Below are 20,611 nucleotides of genomic sequence, written 5' to 3' on the forward strand. Positions count from 1 at the left end.
GCAAACAAGCTCTCGGATGTATTATGTGACAGTACAGATAGGTAAGAACAGCTAGCTGGGCTAATGTAGGCAAAAGTAACTCAGAAGGTCAAGATACAACCTTAAAGGTGATTCTTGGGTAAAGAGAACAAAAATGCTGTTTCTCAGAACAGTGTGTAACTTAGGTTCATATGATTCCTCGAAGAAAGGAATACGTATGTTTTAGTGACCAGAAGGCAGATAAGGTCTTTTGTATCTGTGTGGAAATTACTGGATTTTTTACTTTGCTTTTCTGATTGCCAGACGACATCAATCTCAGTCAGGTGGCACAAAACTGCCACATGCTGCTGTTCTTTTGGTTAGCTAATCCTTGCAAATTCCTTTCAGGTATTTATCTACTCCTGCTTTTCTCCAGAAACTCGACAGCCTCTCTCTTTGTTCACAAACATAGTGTCAGAATAACACCTAAAAATGTGAGGATACTTTGCAGCTCCAAATACAGTGCAGCATATGGTGATAAGAAAGTAAAGAGCTCTGCATGGCCAGTAAGTCTGGTCTACTGAAATCTGCCTAAAGAACTAGAAGCAAGATAAACCTATAGGATCCTGATTGCACACATATTGTCTATGTAAACAAAGCTCAAGCACACTCACCAAGCTGGCTAGGCCAAAGGTAGAGCATAGGTATCTAGCAGATGCCAATCAATTAATTCTCCCATTAACTGAGGTCTGCCAATTAGTTTCTAAGGCTGTTACAAAAAAGACTGATCTTTACAAAGTACTCACAAGAAAAAGGCCAGAAAGCACATAAAACCTTATTTCCAAATACATAAAGAATCTGCAATAAGAGTAGGCCTTCAAAAGATCACATTACACTCACCAATGACTTTAAATGCACAAGACTATGGGAAATGAGAGTCATCTGTCTAAATTCACTCATCTACAGCCATCCTACATCCTTGATAATTAAGACCGAGTCATCTATAGCCATCCTACATTCCTGTTAATTGAGAACAAGTCAACAATGATGCTGAAAACGTGATCCATCTCACTCTGAATTAGATGCTTAAAATATCAGATGAATCATATCCTTAAAGTGCCTATTTTTTTCCACTTATCATGAAGGTAGCGTTTATTTTTTCCACTTATCGTAAAGGTAGACTTGAATGCCCAGATCATCTACAAACACCTCTCTGTTTACATCTAGAACTAGGTGAGATGAATCCCAGTTTAGATATTGACTTCTATGTCTTGGCACTAGAACAAGGATACAGCCCCTCTCTGTCTTTGGCCACTTCATCAGAGGAAAATAAAAGTATATGTTTTTTGAAAGAACATGCAGAATTTAGCAGAAAATGAGGACTGAATGAGAAAGAGAAAAGGGCCCAGGATTAACTAAACTAAACAAAGAAAAAAAGTCTACAAATAGCACTACTGTTTTTTAATTTAACATTGATACTTGTAAATCCTGACTGCAGACTTGGAGATGTGCTATATGCTGCCCATAATACAGGTGCACTACTGACTTTGTGTGACTGTCAGGCCTGCCTAAGCAATTTTGATTTTGCTTAACACTTGGCTCACAAACAGAATAAAAGCCTTCATGTTATTACAGCTATTTTATTTTAATGGATCCAACTCATTTGGGAAACCAGTGGAAATGAATCTGTGGAGAAAACTGAGTAAGGTTCAACCAGGAAGGACCTGTGCCTCTGTATCACAGAGCTAGCACACTGTTGAAGCTTCACAAGCACTGAGCAGACAGAAAACACACTGTCGTTTGAAACCAGCCAAAAAGATTTTGCAAGAAAAGCAAAATTATACCAATATTTTATAAGAAATTAAGAGACAAATGTTTTCTGGAGAAACAAAACAAACTTAAACACTGAGCTTAGCGAAAGCATATGAAAAACAAATATAGATGAAGACATGGCTGAAGCACAGACATGCTTCTGAAATAACTGCGTGTTGAGTAAACTATGATTAAATTAAGTTTACATCCAATGTGGAACACTTAAAACCAATGAAGAATGCTGTTCTCACTTCTTAAAACTTGGTAGCTTTCAGACACAATCATGTTCTAATTCTTCAGGAAAGCCAACAATTTTATTATCTACTTCATGATTGTAAAGCCTTAAGTCAGATTGAGACAGCTGTGGCAATTTACAATTATTTGAGAGGTACAGTAGTTACAGTGTCAAAACAGTAGCTCAATTTAATTACCTGCTTTTACAATAGAATAAAATCCTGTAGAAAGAGAAGCATCAAACATAAGTTATTTTACATTCTTTTCTTCAGCCCTTAATTACTGACATACCAGCTCTTCTTTATCAGTTTTTTTTTGTTGAATTCCTACTTTTTTCTGCCTTTTTTTTTAATTTCTGTCTTGTCTTTCACCTCATCACCTATGAAACTCTTAGGAATGGATGACCCTCAGAACATTAATGAAACCTCCACTACACAGAAATTCATCAGAGTTGGTGTTAATGGTCAAGAATCAACTGGCTGTTATGAATTTTATATGTCTCTTGTGATGAGGAATTATTGTTTGTACAGTATTTTGAGGAGAGAGCTATGCAAGTGCTTCAGAGTTGCCAATTATAATAATAATTCGAGAGTTCACTATTTGCCAGTATTTCCTACCCAGTAAATTTATCATAAAAAGATTTCTTCTTCATCAGCAGCACTGGCTAGGTTGTTAACAAATACATTATCTTAACTATAAAACACAGTTTTCCCATATTTTTATTGCCTTTTTTTTTTAGTAATCATATTCTTTACTGAAATAAAAAAGATATCTTGGCTAGTACTGGAAGATGGAAACAAGAAATGTTCATGAACAGTGGAGAAGAGAGTGATATGAAGGCTGACAGGTTTGCCAAGGCTGACAGGTTAGCCAAACATGTGCCTAGAAACACTAGCAGGTGGCACATGATTATGTCTCATACATTTGGTATTTTCTAAAAAATAGCACTCTATCATTTAGTCAAACGACAGCAAAATTTATTTTTCATCTTGATCTTTCAGTTCAGTTGAATAACCTCCTTCATATTACGCCATAATATACTTCCAGAAGGGAAAAGGAAAGATTTACTGTTAGGCACTCTACTAATAAGGTCAGGTAAATCATCTGCAAAGTTGGTCAGTTGTGAAAAATGCATTACACAGTGGCAAAATTATATTATACGTGAAAATATTTTATATGCACTTATATATGCTTATTTTGTATTTAATAGCCAAAATCTCATGCAAGCCTTGCTAATGTGACAGTACAAAAAGTTAACTCTTACTTACAGATTGTAGAAAAAAATAATGTGCAATATATTTCCTACACAGATTAGATATTTTTGTTCCTGCTATAAAATTTTAATATTTCCATCTCTTCCACGTCTAGGGGCAGATTTTGAGATTACAGATAAATTTCTTCGATAACTTTGCACAGAATATAATTTTAAATTTGGTTATGTATCTGATCAGATTTGTAACTTCTATGTTAATTATCTAAGTATTTGATTATGGTTTTAAAGTTCCACCCACTAGTAACTCTTCCTGGGGAAATGGAAGCAGAGTCAAGAAACAGAGTTAGTTTCTCAGAATTTGCATTTGCAGTTTTCTGTGCAGTTTATTGTTCAGGAATATCCATAAATACCATAGATTTTAGACTTTTTCTATGACCACCACAAAACTTTTGAGCAGCGTTAAAATACAATTAAACAAATGATTGGTACTTTAGTGGGTACACTGTAACACTGATACAATTTTCTCTGGTCTTACAAAGTGTAAAATTACTTCTTGTATAGTTTCACTTTAAATAAATTAGTATTTGAAGACCATTTTATTCCTTAGTCTACTATGTCCATTTCTCTTTTGAGGTTCTGCATTTTAGAATAAAACAGGATTACTTTTATGCTAATCCCCAAATATAATTAATTTCTTAATCCATGCACAGTTTATTAAGCTGATTTACATTTCTATAATGAGTACTATCTCAATAATTTGGAACATTTCCAACACCACTATAACTTAAGAAAGCTATAATTTGCTATTACGCAGTTAAAAAACACTGCATCTATTCCTCTATTTCATACAAATTTTGAGAAAAATCTACAAGCCATATCAATGTCTTTGCAAGTGCCATAAATTTATAATTGGTTCATATAAAAAGAGTTGCTGTGTACACCACCTGTTAAACCACAGGAGAGCTGAGATGGCTACACAATTTTTGTTTCCAAAAGAAAGCAATAATTTATTTTGAAAAGCTGGATGTTTTCTATCACTAAATTTTATGAGGAAGGTATCTATTTTTCAGATATCTAAAATCTGAGACCTCAGATGTGGCAAGTCTCGTCTCAGAGATAAACTGTGCATTACTTGATATTAATGCATAGTAGGTAAGGTGTGCAAGCAGTTGCTGACTTCCTACTTCTTCCTCTCCAAGCAGAGAAATGTCATGTTGCAAACCTTGTATATAGAGTGCAAAAGAAGTCCACAACCACACACACACACACCCCTGTCATTTTAAATTTGGTCCTCAAACGTTCTGCAATAGGTCCCCTGTTTCTGTAATGGTTTGGACATTCCTGCCCTTTATGCATACATGGATTTCCTGTACCCTGGTTTGCCCCAAGCCCCTGAGTTCCAGCCTTCAGATGTCTCCCTGTCTTTTCCTAGGGAATAAAACTATCCCATACTGTTTATGAACAATATCTACATGAACATCTCACTTGAGATCCTGCATCACAGCTCCTGGCAGTCTCCCTCCATCATTTCACTGTGTATTTGACTTTCTGCATTTCTAAGCTGTGCCCTTCTTCCTCATGAATGCTAGTGCCTTCCATTTGCAAAGAGCTCAGCTGGGGATCCACTATTCCTTCCTGCAAGGCAATACATGGTTGCATCTCCCTGACTGATAAATTTGAGCTTCCTGAGAAGAGGAAATAAACTCTGCCTGTGGTGCAGCAACAACACTACATCCTCCTGGTTCAGCTCTGTTTGCACTGCAAACGGGAAGCAGAAGTGATGGGCATTAGGTCTTGCCCAGCCAATACTCACTGCAACACATGCACTGTAGGAACTACACCCATAGCTTTGATCTCTTAAGACTTTCATTTCCTTGACCTAATTGCCTAGAAATAAGTGAGGACTTTTAGAGGGAGCTGGAAAGGAAGAAAAGGAAAGATGCAAAGACCAGAAGAAATATTCCTCTACATGCCTGCCTCCCTAGTCTGTTTGCCACTTTTATGTAATGTAAGCCAAATACAGAGGGCCCCCCTGCCAGCTACAGAAATGTTGCTTGAAAGCAGCAGTCTTCCAAAGGTCCTGCCAAAATGCAGCTGTGGAGCAGACCTGAATACACTCCATGTATCCTGCAGTTCTTTCAACCTTCTCCTTGTCCAGTGACTGAGATTTCACTAAGACACGTGACAGATGGCCTCCCTTCCCAGCCATCCACTGCTATGCAGCACCAGGGTACACGGGCACCTGGCACCTGGTGTTGAAGGCCATACTCAGGGCACATACTCCCTAGCTCCTGAGTAGTACCACAGCCTTTCCCTGACTCCTGGACCTGGCACAAGACATAAAAACTGGGGAACAGCTGGGGAAAGACAGCATGTTTGTCCACCTATGATTCCAAAGGAGAAAAGAAATACAATGCTGTTCTGGGAATGAGGTCGTTCAAACCGGAGTAATTCAAAACAGATATGAAAGTAGGGGATATTTTACATGAAGTGTGAGACTTGACTGGTTTCACTAATGTAGCCCTGAAATATAGCCAAAAGTAGAATGACTTTCCAGGTAGAAAACTGAAGGAAGAATACTGTAACTGGCATGGTCCTGCATAACTCTATCCAGAGCTCACCCTGGCATAGGTGTACATATAAATCACACCCTTACAGGGAACCAAAACCAAGCAGCACCAGGGCTTAAGGAATTAAAGACTTATTCTGGAGATTGGAGCTATTCCAGGATCAGTCATCAGCCCCAATTCACCTCTCAACATCTCAATTTTATCTTAAAACGGGCAATAAACAGTGCTCAAAAGCCCGCAGCACAAAGCATTGTGCCCAGCTCTCACCATTTTTTTCCTCTTTTTTTTTTTCCCAAGCAAACAGCCCCAGTTCTGCCACAAAGATTCTGCATTTCTACCTGATGTCCCCCATTTCTAGTAAAAGGATCATTGCAAAATGTGACCCCTTCACCCTATTCCTAAAATTTTTCACATGTAAACTGTAGCCCTCCCCCTGGAAATCTAATACTTCAGAAGCACTACTTTAATAAACTATGTGAAATCTGAAACAGGCTTTTCTGAGAAAATCTCACTGTTACAAACATCAACAGAACACTTCATTCTAATTCTATCTATCTAGCCCCCAAAAGATGCCTAACACAATGCCATCACCAAGCTCACTCATCTATTGTCACTGCCCATTCTTAAGTTGATGGGGAGACATGGCAAAAGCACACATGCTCTATCTTCTGTTTCACAGCCCTGGGAAGCTTGAAGGTAGGACAAAGAGCCAGACCACAGAAGCAGCTGCTTCCCAGTGGAGCAATTCCAATATGGCTGCTTTTTCCCAGAAAGGAGGGGGAATGGAGAAGGGCAAAAAGTCAGAAGGGAATTTCCCCTGCCCTGGAATTTTCTCTCCATGAAAAGGTATACAAACACGTAGCCTACAGGCACAATTCACAGGACCTAGCATGTTTGCTCTATACAGGAAGCAAATGTCTTTTTAAGTTTTAATAACAATCTAACATTGGTATAAAAACTATCATCTTTCAGGTTTTATGGAAGTTTTTTGTGTTTGCAAATTCATCTTTAATAGTGTTGTTGAATTGTGATTAATATTTCAGCAGACATTCAAAAAATGGTTGCACCTACAAATCATCGTATTTTCTAACTCAGGATCTCAAACATCTATTATTTAAGGCATTTTATTAATATTTTAAGATGTGAAAACAATGTTTAAAACCTTTGAAGACACACAAACCCTTTGAAATTTGTGCTTCTATAGAAATACGCTTGTAGATACTAAAATATCATAGTCATAAATTTATTTTCTCTTACGTTGTATGTGTCATGAACACTTGCCTACATGAACAACAAGAATGCCAAAAAATCTCCTAAGTCTGGCCAGAAGTGCAGTATTTATACTTGAATTAAAATGAATTCCATGTGCAAGCTAAAGCAGCACTCCATCAATAAAACATTTCAACCACTGTCTGTGGTATGGCACTGAGGCATCTCTTTTCAGCTTTATCTGACACTAGGGATTTCTTGCTTTACATAGCTAAGAATCAACAGAGAACTATTCTAAGTATATCTTCAAGTACTTTTTAAATTTATATCTAATTTAAAGAACTATTGTAAGACTCAGGTGTGCATGAATACATGAATAAGTGTACATCTGAGTTTTCATAACAGAACCTTTTGCTATCACGAAGTTTTGTATTACATACACTTCTTAACAGTACCCACAATTTGATCAGAAATGCTCCCCTTCCTTTTTCTAGTTCTAAGCCATTAAGTATTCTTGCTTGTTGACAGCTGGAACAAAATATATTCATTTCTAAAACAGAGTAGCATGAAAAAATATTTTCCTATTTGCCACCCTCACTCTTTATTCAGAAGAGGTTCATGCAAGTGTAGGTATGTTTTGGTACTGAATCAAGTCCAATACTAAAACCTAAACGTCTAAATGAAGGATTTAGAAAGGAAAGAGAGTTTGAGAATTACTTAACCAGAAGAGCCTTGTTGGTAAAGAGGGTGGTGCATAAATGGGCCAATGAAAAGATTTCTGGAAGTTCATCAATAGTAATGAATTTCAAGTATCCTCTCCAGGAGGACCTTGGGTCTTTACTAAAGTCGCATGTTTATTTCTCTGAGCTCTCAGAGAAGTACAGAGGTGGTCTGTCAGACAGGCAAAAGCAAGCTATTAGTAGACTGGAAGATTTGAAAACATCACCTCGAACTGTAATTCCATGCAAATAGAAATAACTATCATGCAAAATGTATATATTGTGTGTTCAGCATGAGTAGATAGCTGAGCAAGTTACATGCTGAATTATAGGCCAGATTACACTTGCAAAGGGTTATTTTAGCATAGTCAAAATGAGAATAATATAGAGGTCCAACCTAGAGAAGATAAGGCACACAGAATTGTAAAGAGACTTGTATTATCCATGCTTTCCTGTGTCTGGCTGCAACCACTAGCATAGGTCCCACATACATGAACAGAGAACAAACAGTGTGAGTGCACTGAAAACTGTTCAAAAGACTGAGTTACTCTTCTACAGCGGCTAAAGGGCTGGAAGGAGCCAAAGCTTTGCTTATTCTTCACAAGTATTTCTGCTGTACCAAATGCCAGCACCATCATTTTATCAGTCGGATGTGTATACTCTGTAGCTGTACTCAAAAAAACAAATAAACCAGCACTTTTATTAGCAACTTAGAGTACATAAATTCCAGCACAAACTTGTAAAGGAATTCCTCCTGAGGGAAAAGTATAATTAGTTTTAGAGTTTTCCAGAATAGTAGAGGGTTGTTGGGGGTTTTATGTGTTTCAGACATACACAGAGTTCTAAATATCTATATTAATAGGTTCCAAAAGATTTTCAACAAGTGTGTGAAAAAAAACCCTTTTTTTTTTGTTTTAAAGGATGTCTGTTTAGCATACATTTTCTTGTCCACTAACAGCATCTATCCAGACACAAGAACACGTTAGAATTACTTCAGTCATGCATTAATCATAGTTGATGAAAGACTTTAGGCAAGTATTCAGTTTTAATAAAAACTCTTGAAAGTTATTATCCACATAAAGAATTATCTTGGAAAGTTTCACCCAAAAAGCAAAACAGAAACCCAATAATTAATAAAGAAATTATACCATCTTAAGTTTTAAATAACACTGAACAGATGGTTTAATCTAAGGGTTTATATAAGCCAAAAATAGCAGATAAAAAAACATGCAGGAGAAACGGGTGCATGATAGGAAAGGAAAGTCCCAGTTTCAGCTTTTGAACATACTACATGGAAGGGCTATTCAAAAATACATGGAAGGTGGAAAGGATGAGGAGTTGGTTTGGTGTCCTCAGATGCAGAAGGTAATGAGTAGCTTTTATGCAAAAATTATCAAAGCTTCTTATTTACCTTTAAATACTTTGCGAGTTTCTGAATTCCCCAGTATTCTGATGGCAAATCAGTGCTTCGTTCCTGATGACGTACAGGCTGTTCTTCATCTTCCTCAGGCTCCGAGGAACTTTCACTAGTGTCTTCAAACCTCCCTGATGTTTTACTAAAAATAAATAAACAGCGTCACCCATTTTAAACAGCTATAAACTAATATGAACATGCGTATTTTAAACAGGTATGACAACACTGCTAAATAACAGAATTAGAAAAATATAATTGACATTACCAGATACTAAGTATGGTGATAATTACTGTAGGTATAGAAAATAAAAATAAAACAATTGAAGGAAGAAAAATAAGTATCCCATACCATCTTGAAGGTGGTTGTATTTTAATGGATCCAGAAGAAATGCCACTGGCTTTCTTTTTGGTTTTCAGAGACACAGTACTACTTCTGCCTTCTTCTTCAATGTCTTTTTTTGTGGCCTTGTCACTAAAATATTTGGGTTTATTAAAAAAAAAATAATATATATATATATGTACACAGAACCAAAAAGCTATGGTTAGACACATATTGTATCAGTGCATATAAGTTTATGAATCTACACAATAAACTTAATTAAAATTAAAGGATGCTGTGTCTTAACTAATTTTGCTTTAATAAAATAGTAGGATATTATAAAAATTATATTATGTTGAGCTGTATGTGACACAAGAACAAAGAACGAGTATATGCAGACAGGCCACAGGTCCATTTATTCTAGGATACCGCCTCTAACTAGGATCTATCTAGGAGCTATCTAGGTAACAGTAGAAGAACAATGGAAGAACACGGAAATTATTTTTTCCAGAATATTCTTCAGCAAATTGTGATTCAGTGAACTTGAATGTTCTTGCATTAACAGTTTTGGATGGATTTTTCTTCCATGAATATGTCTGGATGCTTCTTGAGCTCACAAAAACAAATGGCCTCTACCATACTGTGACAAAGAATTTGAGAGTTTAGCAGTGTTGTACCCTTTGTTTTGAACTGGTCTCATTGACTCATTTTCCTTTGATGCCCTTTATTCTTGAATTAAAATGGACAGTGACTATCACCAGTTTTTGGATGTCTTATTGTCCCTCAGTCATCTTTTTTCCAGAGACTTCTAGTCTATTCAGTTCTTACATACACTGAGCTGTTCCACAGCTTTGCTCACACTGACTAAAACAACAACACAACTTGCTTTCCTCATATTCCAAGAAGACTCCTAGGCTCAGCTGGGCACAATCTCTGGTGCTTTTTTGTCCCAAGTTTACAATGCTATGAAAACAAAATGTACTTTTGAGCCTGGACTGGTCATACTACCACAGTCATGACAATAAAAGAGAATACTACTCATGATTACAGCCAATTTCACTACATCTAGACTCCAACAATGACTGTGGAAAAACATTAAGCTCTTGTCCCTGGAAAATCTTATTTTTTTTTACCTAATGACTGCAGGTCACATCCAAAAATCCCTGAAAATGTTTCTTGCAACATGTCATACTGGCAGACTTGAGAAGATACTTTTTTTTGTAGGATGGCAATCAAAACCTTTCTTTCAGATATTTCTTCCTCTATTAACACAGAATCAGGAAGCATGACAAATCCAACAAAATCCAATCTATGTATACTCTATTTCTGGGTGTCCAAACTTTGAGATAATCTAATTAGTGAAGACTTGCTAAGCAGAGCTAGAAGAGTGGCTCATATAATAGGAGATCATTAAAAATTCGTAGTATAAGTAAGAGTCATCCTGATTTTCCATGCTGGATTCTCTTTCACCTCTCTCAGTAAGTGTGGTTTAGATTAGACTGTCTGCTCTGTCTTACTTTAAAGAGCATTTTACACCAAAAATATGATAATATCACAGTCCTGGAGAACCAATAATGCAGATTGTTGCAGGGTATTTCCATGCCTTGCTGTGGAAATGATGTAGCATCATCAAAATTGTTGCGTGACAGAAGAAGACTGAGAAATCTCTTTGGTAGTCCATACTTTCTTCTTAGAAATTAACACATAGTACATCTTGCTTTATTGCTCCTAACAAGATAATAATGCAAATCTATAACATGCAATCCAATCATTAGCACAGTTTAGAGAGATCTATAGGAAAATTCAATTATACAGATAACTACTTATCTGTGGGAAGCAGCAAGCCCCATACTCCTCCACTTCATAGACATTTCTAATTTCTTCTTGTCCATGGATCTTCTTCTTGCTGCAGAACTTTTCATTTTCTCACGTACATTCTTTTCTGTAATATTATAAAGGTCCTGGGATTGGCCAGAGACCTTAGATTCAACTATTTCCATACGCTGATAATTATTCTCATGTGTTGGTTCTTTAAAAAACCTATATTCCTAATAAAAGAAGGAGACATGGTTTGTCAGTCATATTGCTATATGAATAATGCATATTAAAACTGTCAGTTATAAGCACAATTCCAGGATGCTGTGCTTAACAATTGTATGTATCAAATGTAGAATTAGATTATAAGCACAAAATCAGATGGCCTTTAAAAGAATGAAACATTAATCTGGAAAGTAGCTGTTATCGTGTGCAATTTAAAGTTTTTGAAATAGATGAACTAGCTAAATTGGGAACTTTCTGAACATACTAAATATTGGGTGTTGTTCAGTTTCTAATATGTTAAATAATTTGTGACACAAGCACTTTTACAGAACCTAATTCCAAATGAGCTTTAAGATCTAGAATTGCAAAGTCAGTCATTCTGCTTTCAATGGATCATTTATATAAGACTATTTATTTCCCTGCATAAAGGATTTACAAAAAATTCCCACAAAAAAAAAATAACATAAACCTGAAAATAGGCTATGATAAACTGCTAGATTTCAGTTCCAAGTAATTTGATATAGTTTGGAATTAATATAAACACATTCCATTCGATTTTTTTCATCTCTCAGGACAAAACATTGTTGAACAAGTCACACACAAGAATGGAGCTGAGTGGCACCCACCAATCCTTCAGCTGTCTGTGTCTAGTACCATGGCTGATTAAAAATACCCAGAACAGAAAGGACTCTTGTCAACTCTTATTCTCTATTGGAACATATTCAATTTTTACAGGAAAGACAGCATATGATCATTACTTAGTATTATTATTATTATTATTGCAGCTGTCACTACCAAATAGGTGAAGACATTCCTTTACGTATCTGATTCAAGGCAGTTTTAAGGAGACTGTCACAGTATGGTCTGTTTTTGACCAGTCCCTGATGTGAATCAGCTGTTCCAGGCTTGCTGACCCAACTGTCTAACCATAAACTCATGCTAATACTCTCATTCTGAGAGTGTACTCTAGACAAGACGATTTAACACATGATAAACTATATAAATCACAGGGGAATTGATGCTGTAGCTTGACCAGCTAAGCACATGTTATGAAGTACGTTTCCTACAGCACTATATGCCAACACAGCAACTCTAAATGCTAGCTTAAACAAGGCCAAGAAGATATTATAAAATTGGTTTTGCAATAAATGTGTATGTAATGAGCTTTTTGAAGCTCTCCTCTCCTCAGAAAATAAATCAAAACTATTCCCAGTCATAATGTATTTCATGTAGACAACTTTGGAAATACAGCTTCTCTCTGCTCTTCAGAGTTTGAGCATTTAAATTCTAGTTTTAGAATGCAGAACGTACGAAACCAGCTCTTCAGCAAGACAATATGATATGATATTTCTAAACCATTAAAATGGTATAATTTATACTCTTCAGCATAAACTTATTTACACAGTCAGGGAATACCAAGTGATTTATATGACAATTGAAAGAAAATAGGATAAATTGTATTTATTTACTCTTATTTCATAAGTGTAGAACTTCTTCATTAGCTACAGTACCTTTATAAGAGCAGAAAATCAGTAAAGAAAGTTATATTATATCTATTATCAATATTAACATTAATCTATTTAACATTTAGGATTTGAACTATTTAAAAATATTAAAATATTACCATACTTTACCTTTCATGACCATCAAATGAAGCCAAATCACTTTGAAAATACAGCAATTATGTCTAAAAATATTCATATATTGCCACATTTGTGAAATATAAACCAATAGGTAGATATAACATTAAAAAATACTTCCCTATGGGATAAATAAAAGACAGTTTGGAACTTACTGTACTTTCAAACAGAACAACTTAAAAATTTAATTTCATTACTGTTAATTTAAGCTGCCATATTTATGTATACAACTTGAAATGCTCTTTAAGAACTGTCAAAAATCTGTATCACCAAAAAAAACCCTACAGCCCTACATTCCAGAAAATCAGAACTAAAGCATAAGAAAATTTCCCTCTTAATTACTTAGTTCTTGCAATAATTAAAATTGCATATAAATATCCACAATAAAACTTCTGACAGGTTTTAGTCTGTAATGAATTTTACCAACAAGTTATTAATCTGTCATAATCCCATTAGAAATTTGAAAAAAAAAAAGTTTTTATCAGGAATGATAAAATAACTAATACTGTAGTGGCACTGTGTAATTCTAGCTAATGTAAAGCTCTAAATAAAAGCCAAACTGCTTGCATTTCACAGGGGCTGAAGCAATACATAGTGTGTAAGCTGGATGCTTAACTCTCAGCTCTGATATTTAAAACAGGCAGCTCCCATAAAAAAGTTGGGCTATTATTTATATTTGGGCTACAAAGAATGAAGATAAAAATTTAAGTAGTTTTGATCAAGAAAAATATTGTCACAAAAACTCGACCTTTTCCACAAGTATATAATAATTCCCTGCTCCAACATTTCCAGTGCTACATAAAGAATAACACCAGAAGATGAGCAAAATTTTTTATGCAAAATTAGAAGCTGACCTCACATGTTGGATCAAACCTTATAGTAAGGTATGATAGAATGATACGTGAAATAGTGTATTTGGTGTTTATGAAAGGAACATATTTAGTAGAAATTGATATAAATCCAAATGCACATTTGTACAAAGTAGAAAACACACCCAATATCAGTAAATACATACCTGTTTAGCCATATTTTCTAGAAATCTAGGTGACCTCTCCCTTAAAAATGTGACAATATCTTTATATACATCACTTTTTCTTTCATAGTCAATGTCATCTTTACCCTTTAGCTGACCCTAAAAAATAAATTTAACATTATTAACAGTATTGCCTTACACATGTAATTTAATCTGCATCACAAAATAATGCTAAAAGAGCACAGAGGTCATATTGTCATGAATTAGATACAGAAGTCTCATGCTCAGCAGAGATCATCAAACCTCAATAATGTTTTGTAAAGATGCATGGGATCATCTCCATGGATCCCAACAGATAATCAAGATCTTATATAGAATCTGCAAGTAATTACTATGAGTTAATTGTGTAGTTCCACTGAAAAGAATTTATGGCTTATGGCAAACAACCAAGTAAATATGAGCTTCCACTGCAGTATGGCAGATGTCTAAAAGGATCAGAAAATAATGTGACCTCACTAGCATAAGCCTTATGAGCTTCATCCATTAAAAATGTGCTAAGTCAAAACTTCCCTGGCGTTTTTAACTCTAAGGAAAACAATTTGTGGGTCACGCCTGACAGACATCAGGCTCTCTTCAAAATGAATCGAAGAGCTCCGGTCGCTGCTTAACACACGCAAGGGACTATTATGCCTAAATAAAAGCTATCTGTAATGAAAGAGGTAATCAAAATGAAAAGTAGAAAAGGATAGATAAGTTCTAAAAGGCTTCCACTGAAAAGAAAACAAAAACCTGCTTATCATTTATAAAAACACAAAAACAAGCTCTATTAGTCACACGCAGTAATATTACACCTCAGATCAAGAGCAATGAGACACGAGAGAGGAATCTAGTCCTACACTACCTTTGAATAGGAATAGTAGGAGGTACTGTTAGGGTACTTTTAAAGACTAAACAAACATTGCTAACAAACAGTACAGAATACACTCCTACTATAAAAATTAGAGAAAAAGCACTCAAAACATACAGAAAACTATCATACATTTATGACTCTTGTCATCTTCTTCTGTCCCAATAAACTAGCTCTGCAGGTCTTACAGCCTCAATACCACTACACTAAACCTGATTGATTTTTTGATTTTAGCACATAAAAATATCCATTACTCCATGGTATCCTTTATTACTACTTACTCCATTTAAAAAGACTCCTGCTGTGCTGCAAGTGATATACAAGGGATCAGTATCATGTGGTTTGATGACTAAATAACAAATTTCGCCATGCACTTGTCTCCAGGGAGGAGCTCGACATCCATTAGAGAACATGTAATCTGTAACCAATTAGCATTAGTATTTTTAACCAGTTTAAAAGTAGGTTTTAATAATTAAGCTCAATAATTAATACAACATGTATACAAATCAAATTCCCCAAACAATGCCTTACTCGTAAGAATTCATGCTGTTAGGAATTTATCATACAAAGTTCTGTGACCCATGGTCTGATCCAACCAAAAACTGCAACTGTGCTTAGCACGTTTTAGGATCAGGGACTCCATTCACTTCCTCTGCTTCCACTGAAGATACTCATATAATTGGGAGATTATTTCTATAAGTAAAGGCTGAAGAACAGCATTCCATATTTGAAAATATTTTTTATTTTACTTCATAACTTTAAAGTAGAAATAAACACTTCATTACTGAAATTAATTTAGCAAATTTCACACAGAACTCAAGGACTTCAAATAAGGGTATAAATAAATGTGAGATATGATCAGATCTGCACCTGATGTATATTCCAGTGATTCCAGTACTGTACCTTCTCCTTTCCCAGAAAAATTCTTGAGAAGATTCACTTCATTATCTATAGCAGCTGGATTTAGTCTTACGTCTCTGCAATTAACAGAAAATGGTCTAAAATGTATTCATCAAAAGGATGTACTCAGAGAAATAAGAAGAGAATATTACATTATTTTTTTCTTTTACATTGAGTGTTAATAGTAGCAACAAAGATCTGGAAATGGGTCATTTTCCATTGTTTTTCTTAATTTTATCTGTTAGTTCAATGTAATTTTAGTTCCATAGCTGATATGAAGTCTTTGTAACTCTAAACCAGACTCAATGTAGTAATTAATATGCTTCCATGAAGAAATACAAATTTCCTTGAAAATATGTAACTGTAACTTTGTTGTTTGTCCAAATAACTTCAATTTCCTACCAAAACACAAAATATATGCAATAAACCCCCACACACTCACAGGCACACTCTTGCATACCCACACCTACAGCAAAATCTTCAGAAAAAAAATGTTTTTTCAACAACTTAGTGAACAGTGAAAGCTATTTCAATAAATTTATTTATGTCACACCAAAAGCACATGTTGTGGGTTGAAACCAATCCAATTTAACCATAACACAATAAATGCATTGGTTGCCATGCTTACCTTCCATTTGAAATGCACTTACTGTGAAATGTGTTTCAAAGAACTATTAAGCAGTTGCAAATCCAGCTGACGAAGAAGAAGAAAGATTTTCATTTTCACCTCTGTTTCAGGGTCATCATCTTTTTTCACTTTGTCAAGTAAATGCAACATGGACATATCTTCTCCTTCAACAGTACCATATTCAGGGCCAAGAATTTTCACTATTGGATCTCTGTTAGCTGTGAACATGAAACAGAATAATATAACGTGATACTATGTTAAAAACTGTTAGGCAAGACAAACGCTTTTTATCTCAATTGCCAATTAATTTTGATGCTATTAATTTACAATAAGAACTTCAATGATGTGCACATTCATCAAGTATTACTGTATTATGTATTCTTTCATATCTCTCTTTTAATTTGAAATGCACTTTTAAAAATATGAAAACATTAAGAACAAATTTTTCATACGAACAAAATTGCTTTTCACAACAAAGGTTAAGATTTATTCAACCAAGAGGTGAATATTAAATACTTCCCTTTATCAATAGCCCATTTCCATAAAATAGGCCTGGCTGATCACCAAAACAGAAAATCAATGGGTTCAACTCACTGAAAATTGATCATTTTGGAAATATTATTTAGTGTTAAAGAACACCTTTAAAGTTTCCTAGCAGCATTCCCAATGGACCCATTACTTCCTCAGCTATGCCAGCTGTGGTTTTTTTGGTAAACAGTGACATAACTGCATGTCAGTGGGTTTTACAAAAAACATTTTGCTCTGTTACTGCAAATGAAGTCACATACATCTGTGAAAGCCTCTGCATGATATACTGTCCATATTATTCTTCCCCAATATTCCTGGTTGATCACTGTCAGTGACAGGACCCTGGATTAGATGGACCTGAAGTTTGATCCACAGCATTTACATCTTAGTATTGCAGATGCAATTTCTAGTAATTCTACCAAAGAACATTCCTCATCCCTCCTAGCTCCAACGAGAGGAGGACAGCTAGTTTAATCTATGAAGGGTCTTGTTGTCAGTTTGAAAATCTAGGACTTGAATATGACACAGCAGAAGTACTCATATGTGCATTTGAAAAGCTGTTGTGAGAAGGACCTGAATGTGCTCATGGTGAACCTTGTGCAGGTAAGAATATCTTAAGCATATAAAGGGGGGGGGGAGCTATTTTTTAAGAACGTAACATTTTAAAAGAGAATTTAACTACAAATATGTGAAAAAACTGCTATTAGCCTCCAATAAGACATTTGTTTTCAGAAATTTAAATCTACTGTCTGTTGCAACAGCTGGGGTATTACTCAACATATATGAATTTGTATGAGAATAAAGTTTTATTTTAACTTTATTACAGATTTCTCTGTTATTGATTTCTGTGAAAATAAAAGAAGAAATAGAAATTCCATTAAGTTCTGGATCAGCACCTTAGCCACCTTCATGAATTAACAACTTCTCATACCCTTAAAATGAAGGCATAAATTTTTTTCTTCACATTTCATAAACATGAATTGAAAGAGAAGACACACTTTTTTAAGAGAGAGGAAAGTTAAAATAAATAAAGAAAGAAAACCTTCAAGGCATGCCTGTGCTTCCTTCAACTTTTTTTCCATAGCAATTTGTAGCAAACAGCATAGCTGGTCAAAACTCTGAACTCTGAGAGTTGATGCCGTGAGGAGAAGCAATGGTTGGCCATCTTTACCTTTGGCTTCAGACTGAACAGTTGCTCCACTAGAAAAATAAAATTATATATTTTTAAAATAAGAACTTAAATAAACAGCAAGTGTTAGAGCATAATTCTGAATGTTACTCAAGCTTCACATGACAAAGCAAATATAAATTCTTTAAGCTGTATTTCAGAAAACTTCTGAGGTAAACCAATTTATCCACTGCAAATCAGTAGATGGATGTGTCCAAAGCAGGCTGGGACCCTGTGGAGAGCCTGCACTGCAGCAGGCTCCTGGCAGGACCTGTGATCCCATGAAGAGGATCCCACACAGAGCAGGTTTGCTGGCAGGACTTGTGACCCTGTGGGGGACCCACGCTGGAGCAGTCTGTTCCTGAAGGACTGCACCCTGTGGAAGGGACCCATACTAGAGCAGTTCACGAAGAATTGCAGCCCATGGAAAGGACCCACATTGGAGAAGTTTGTGGAGGGCTGCCTCCCATGGGAGGGAGCCTACACTGGAGCAGGGGAAGACTGTGAGGAGGAAGAAGCATCAGAGACAACACAATGAACTGACTGCAACACCTATTCCCCATCTTCCTGTGATGCTTGGGGGTGAGGAGGTAGAGAAAATTGGGAGTGAAGTTGAGCTCAGGAAGAAGGGAGGGGTGGTGGGAAGGTGTTTCAAGAGTTGTTTTATTTCTCGTTATCCTACTCCAACTTTTGGTTGGCTATAAATTAATTTTCATGAGTTGAGTCTGGTCTGCCCATGACAGTAACAGGTGAGTGATCTCTCAGTCCTTATCTTGGCCCATGAGCCTTTCATCATATTTTTCTCCCCTGACCAGTTGAGGAGGGGAGTGATAGAGCAGCTTGGTGGGCACCTGGCAGCCAGCCAGGGTCAACCCACCAGGCAGGAGCCACTTCTAACACTAAAAGAAGTTACAGGGTTAATCACTGTTAGACACATGTTGTGGAAAGTCTTAGGAATAGACAGTGCAAGTTGTAGAAATCAATAAACAGGCCTGAATCACAACGAAGATATCAGTAGCCTGAAACTCTCAAAAAATCCTACGAATTTTAACTCAAAATTTTCAATACCTATCAGTAAAAACCCCACCCATTTCAACCTCCCAAAACCACTAAGGCTTTCTTTATGCTAAATGAGCAGTTTTGCTTTGTGGTCCACCTTCAACATTTCAAAGCACATCACAATTCAGACTTACTTGACATCATAACCCTCTCCGAATACTGAACAGTTCAATTGTGTTTTCCACTCAAGGGGCTCTCTGAAGACAAATGCTGCTTCCTGCGGATGTCTAGTACTGAAGCCCTCTGCAAACTTAATAATTTGATTTAAAAGAGATTCGTTCAAAGGGGTGATTTCAAGTGTGCCGGGTCCAGAACCAGCAGCTGTCCACTGAGCTGCTCTTGCCAGCGCCGCTCCCATGGTCCTCGCTAGTATCAAAGGTGTACACCTTAGCAAAGAAACAGTCAGAGAATGACCAAACTGACCTCCAAAATGATAAATGCAATATGCTGTGCCTGCTATAATTTGAAATAAATATATCTAGGAATGGTTAGGTTCCTTTAACACGTTTAAATTCCCAGAGTGAGAAAGAGGGAATTTAGGATGACAACTCACAAGTTTTAAACAGGGAAATCAGGTGAAAACACAGGTTTTTCCATCTTATTTAATTCCTGGCTCTATTAGGAACTGAGGGAGCTGACAGCAAGGGCCTCTGTTGTGGCCATTAACAAAATGTGCTCTGGTTCTTGTAAAGTTGACCCCACTGTTAAAAACCATATGTGCAAGCCGACAAACACGTGCTGCCCCCAGCAACGGCACCCCTCGCTCAGCCACTTTCTTTAAATGGAGGAAAGCGGTGTGTCGGGCCCACCGTCAAGCTTGCAGAGGCCGGAGCCCCCAGACGAGCGGGGCATAGGGAGGGCTCGCCCCTGAGGAGAGCCCGGGCCGGTGCCTGGGCTGCTGCAAGAGGCGGGAGGGGCCCTGCCCCCCCCCGGGACACCGGCAGCCCGGCGGATGGCCGCCCCTCACCGCTAGCCCCCGTACCTTGCCCCGGGAGAGCCGCGCCGGACCCCGCCATAGCCGCTGGGGCCGAGGCCGATGGTGTTGCTATGGGGACGGGCCTGGCGGCAGCCGTTACCGGGAGAAGCGGATAAACACAGGCGGCGCCCGGCGGCGGGAAGGGCGCAGCCCCGCGGGACCGGCGGCGGCAGGCGGCGGAGCGCCCCGGGAGGTGACGCGCTGCGGGGGAGGCCGGAGCCCCGCAGAGCAGGTGGGTGAGCGCGGCGGGGCCGCTGCGGCGGCCGCTCCCCACAACGTCCCCCGAGACCCGGCGGCGCTGAGGCAGGGGCACCCTGACGTGGCTCCCACTCGGGAAAGCAGGC

At 37.1% G+C, this 20,611-nt stretch overlaps 1 protein-coding gene across 1 annotated transcript in view; it reads right to left on the reverse strand.

Moving 5' to 3' along the window:
• Nucleotides 1–20,368, reverse strand: part of ODAD2 (outer dynein arm docking complex subunit 2) — an 86,744-nt gene extending 66,376 nt beyond the window's left edge. The window contains exons 1-10 of the mRNA XM_040593786.1: nucleotides 20,274–20,368; nucleotides 19,426–19,677; nucleotides 18,107–18,264; nucleotides 16,559–16,754; nucleotides 15,879–15,985; nucleotides 15,290–15,426; nucleotides 14,144–14,260; nucleotides 11,274–11,496; nucleotides 9,479–9,614; nucleotides 9,127–9,271 (exon numbers count right to left, since the gene is read on the reverse strand). Coding sequence (XP_040449720.1) covers nucleotides 9,127–9,271; nucleotides 9,479–9,614; nucleotides 11,274–11,496; nucleotides 14,144–14,260; nucleotides 15,290–15,426; nucleotides 15,879–15,985; nucleotides 16,559–16,754; nucleotides 18,107–18,264; nucleotides 19,426–19,649 — 1,443 coding nt within the window. The 5' untranslated portion in view covers nucleotides 19,650–19,677; nucleotides 20,274–20,368. The remainder of the gene's footprint in view (nucleotides 1–9,126; nucleotides 9,272–9,478; nucleotides 9,615–11,273; nucleotides 11,497–14,143; nucleotides 14,261–15,289; nucleotides 15,427–15,878; nucleotides 15,986–16,558; nucleotides 16,755–18,106; nucleotides 18,265–19,425; nucleotides 19,678–20,273) is intronic.
• Between the last annotated feature and the right edge of the window lie 243 nt (nucleotides 20,369–20,611).

This window comes from Falco naumanni, chromosome 4 (genome assembly GCF_017639655.2).
Source record: "Falco naumanni isolate bFalNau1 chromosome 4, bFalNau1.pat, whole genome shotgun sequence".
NCBI classification, from domain to species: domain Eukaryota; kingdom Metazoa; phylum Chordata; class Aves; order Falconiformes; family Falconidae; genus Falco; species Falco naumanni.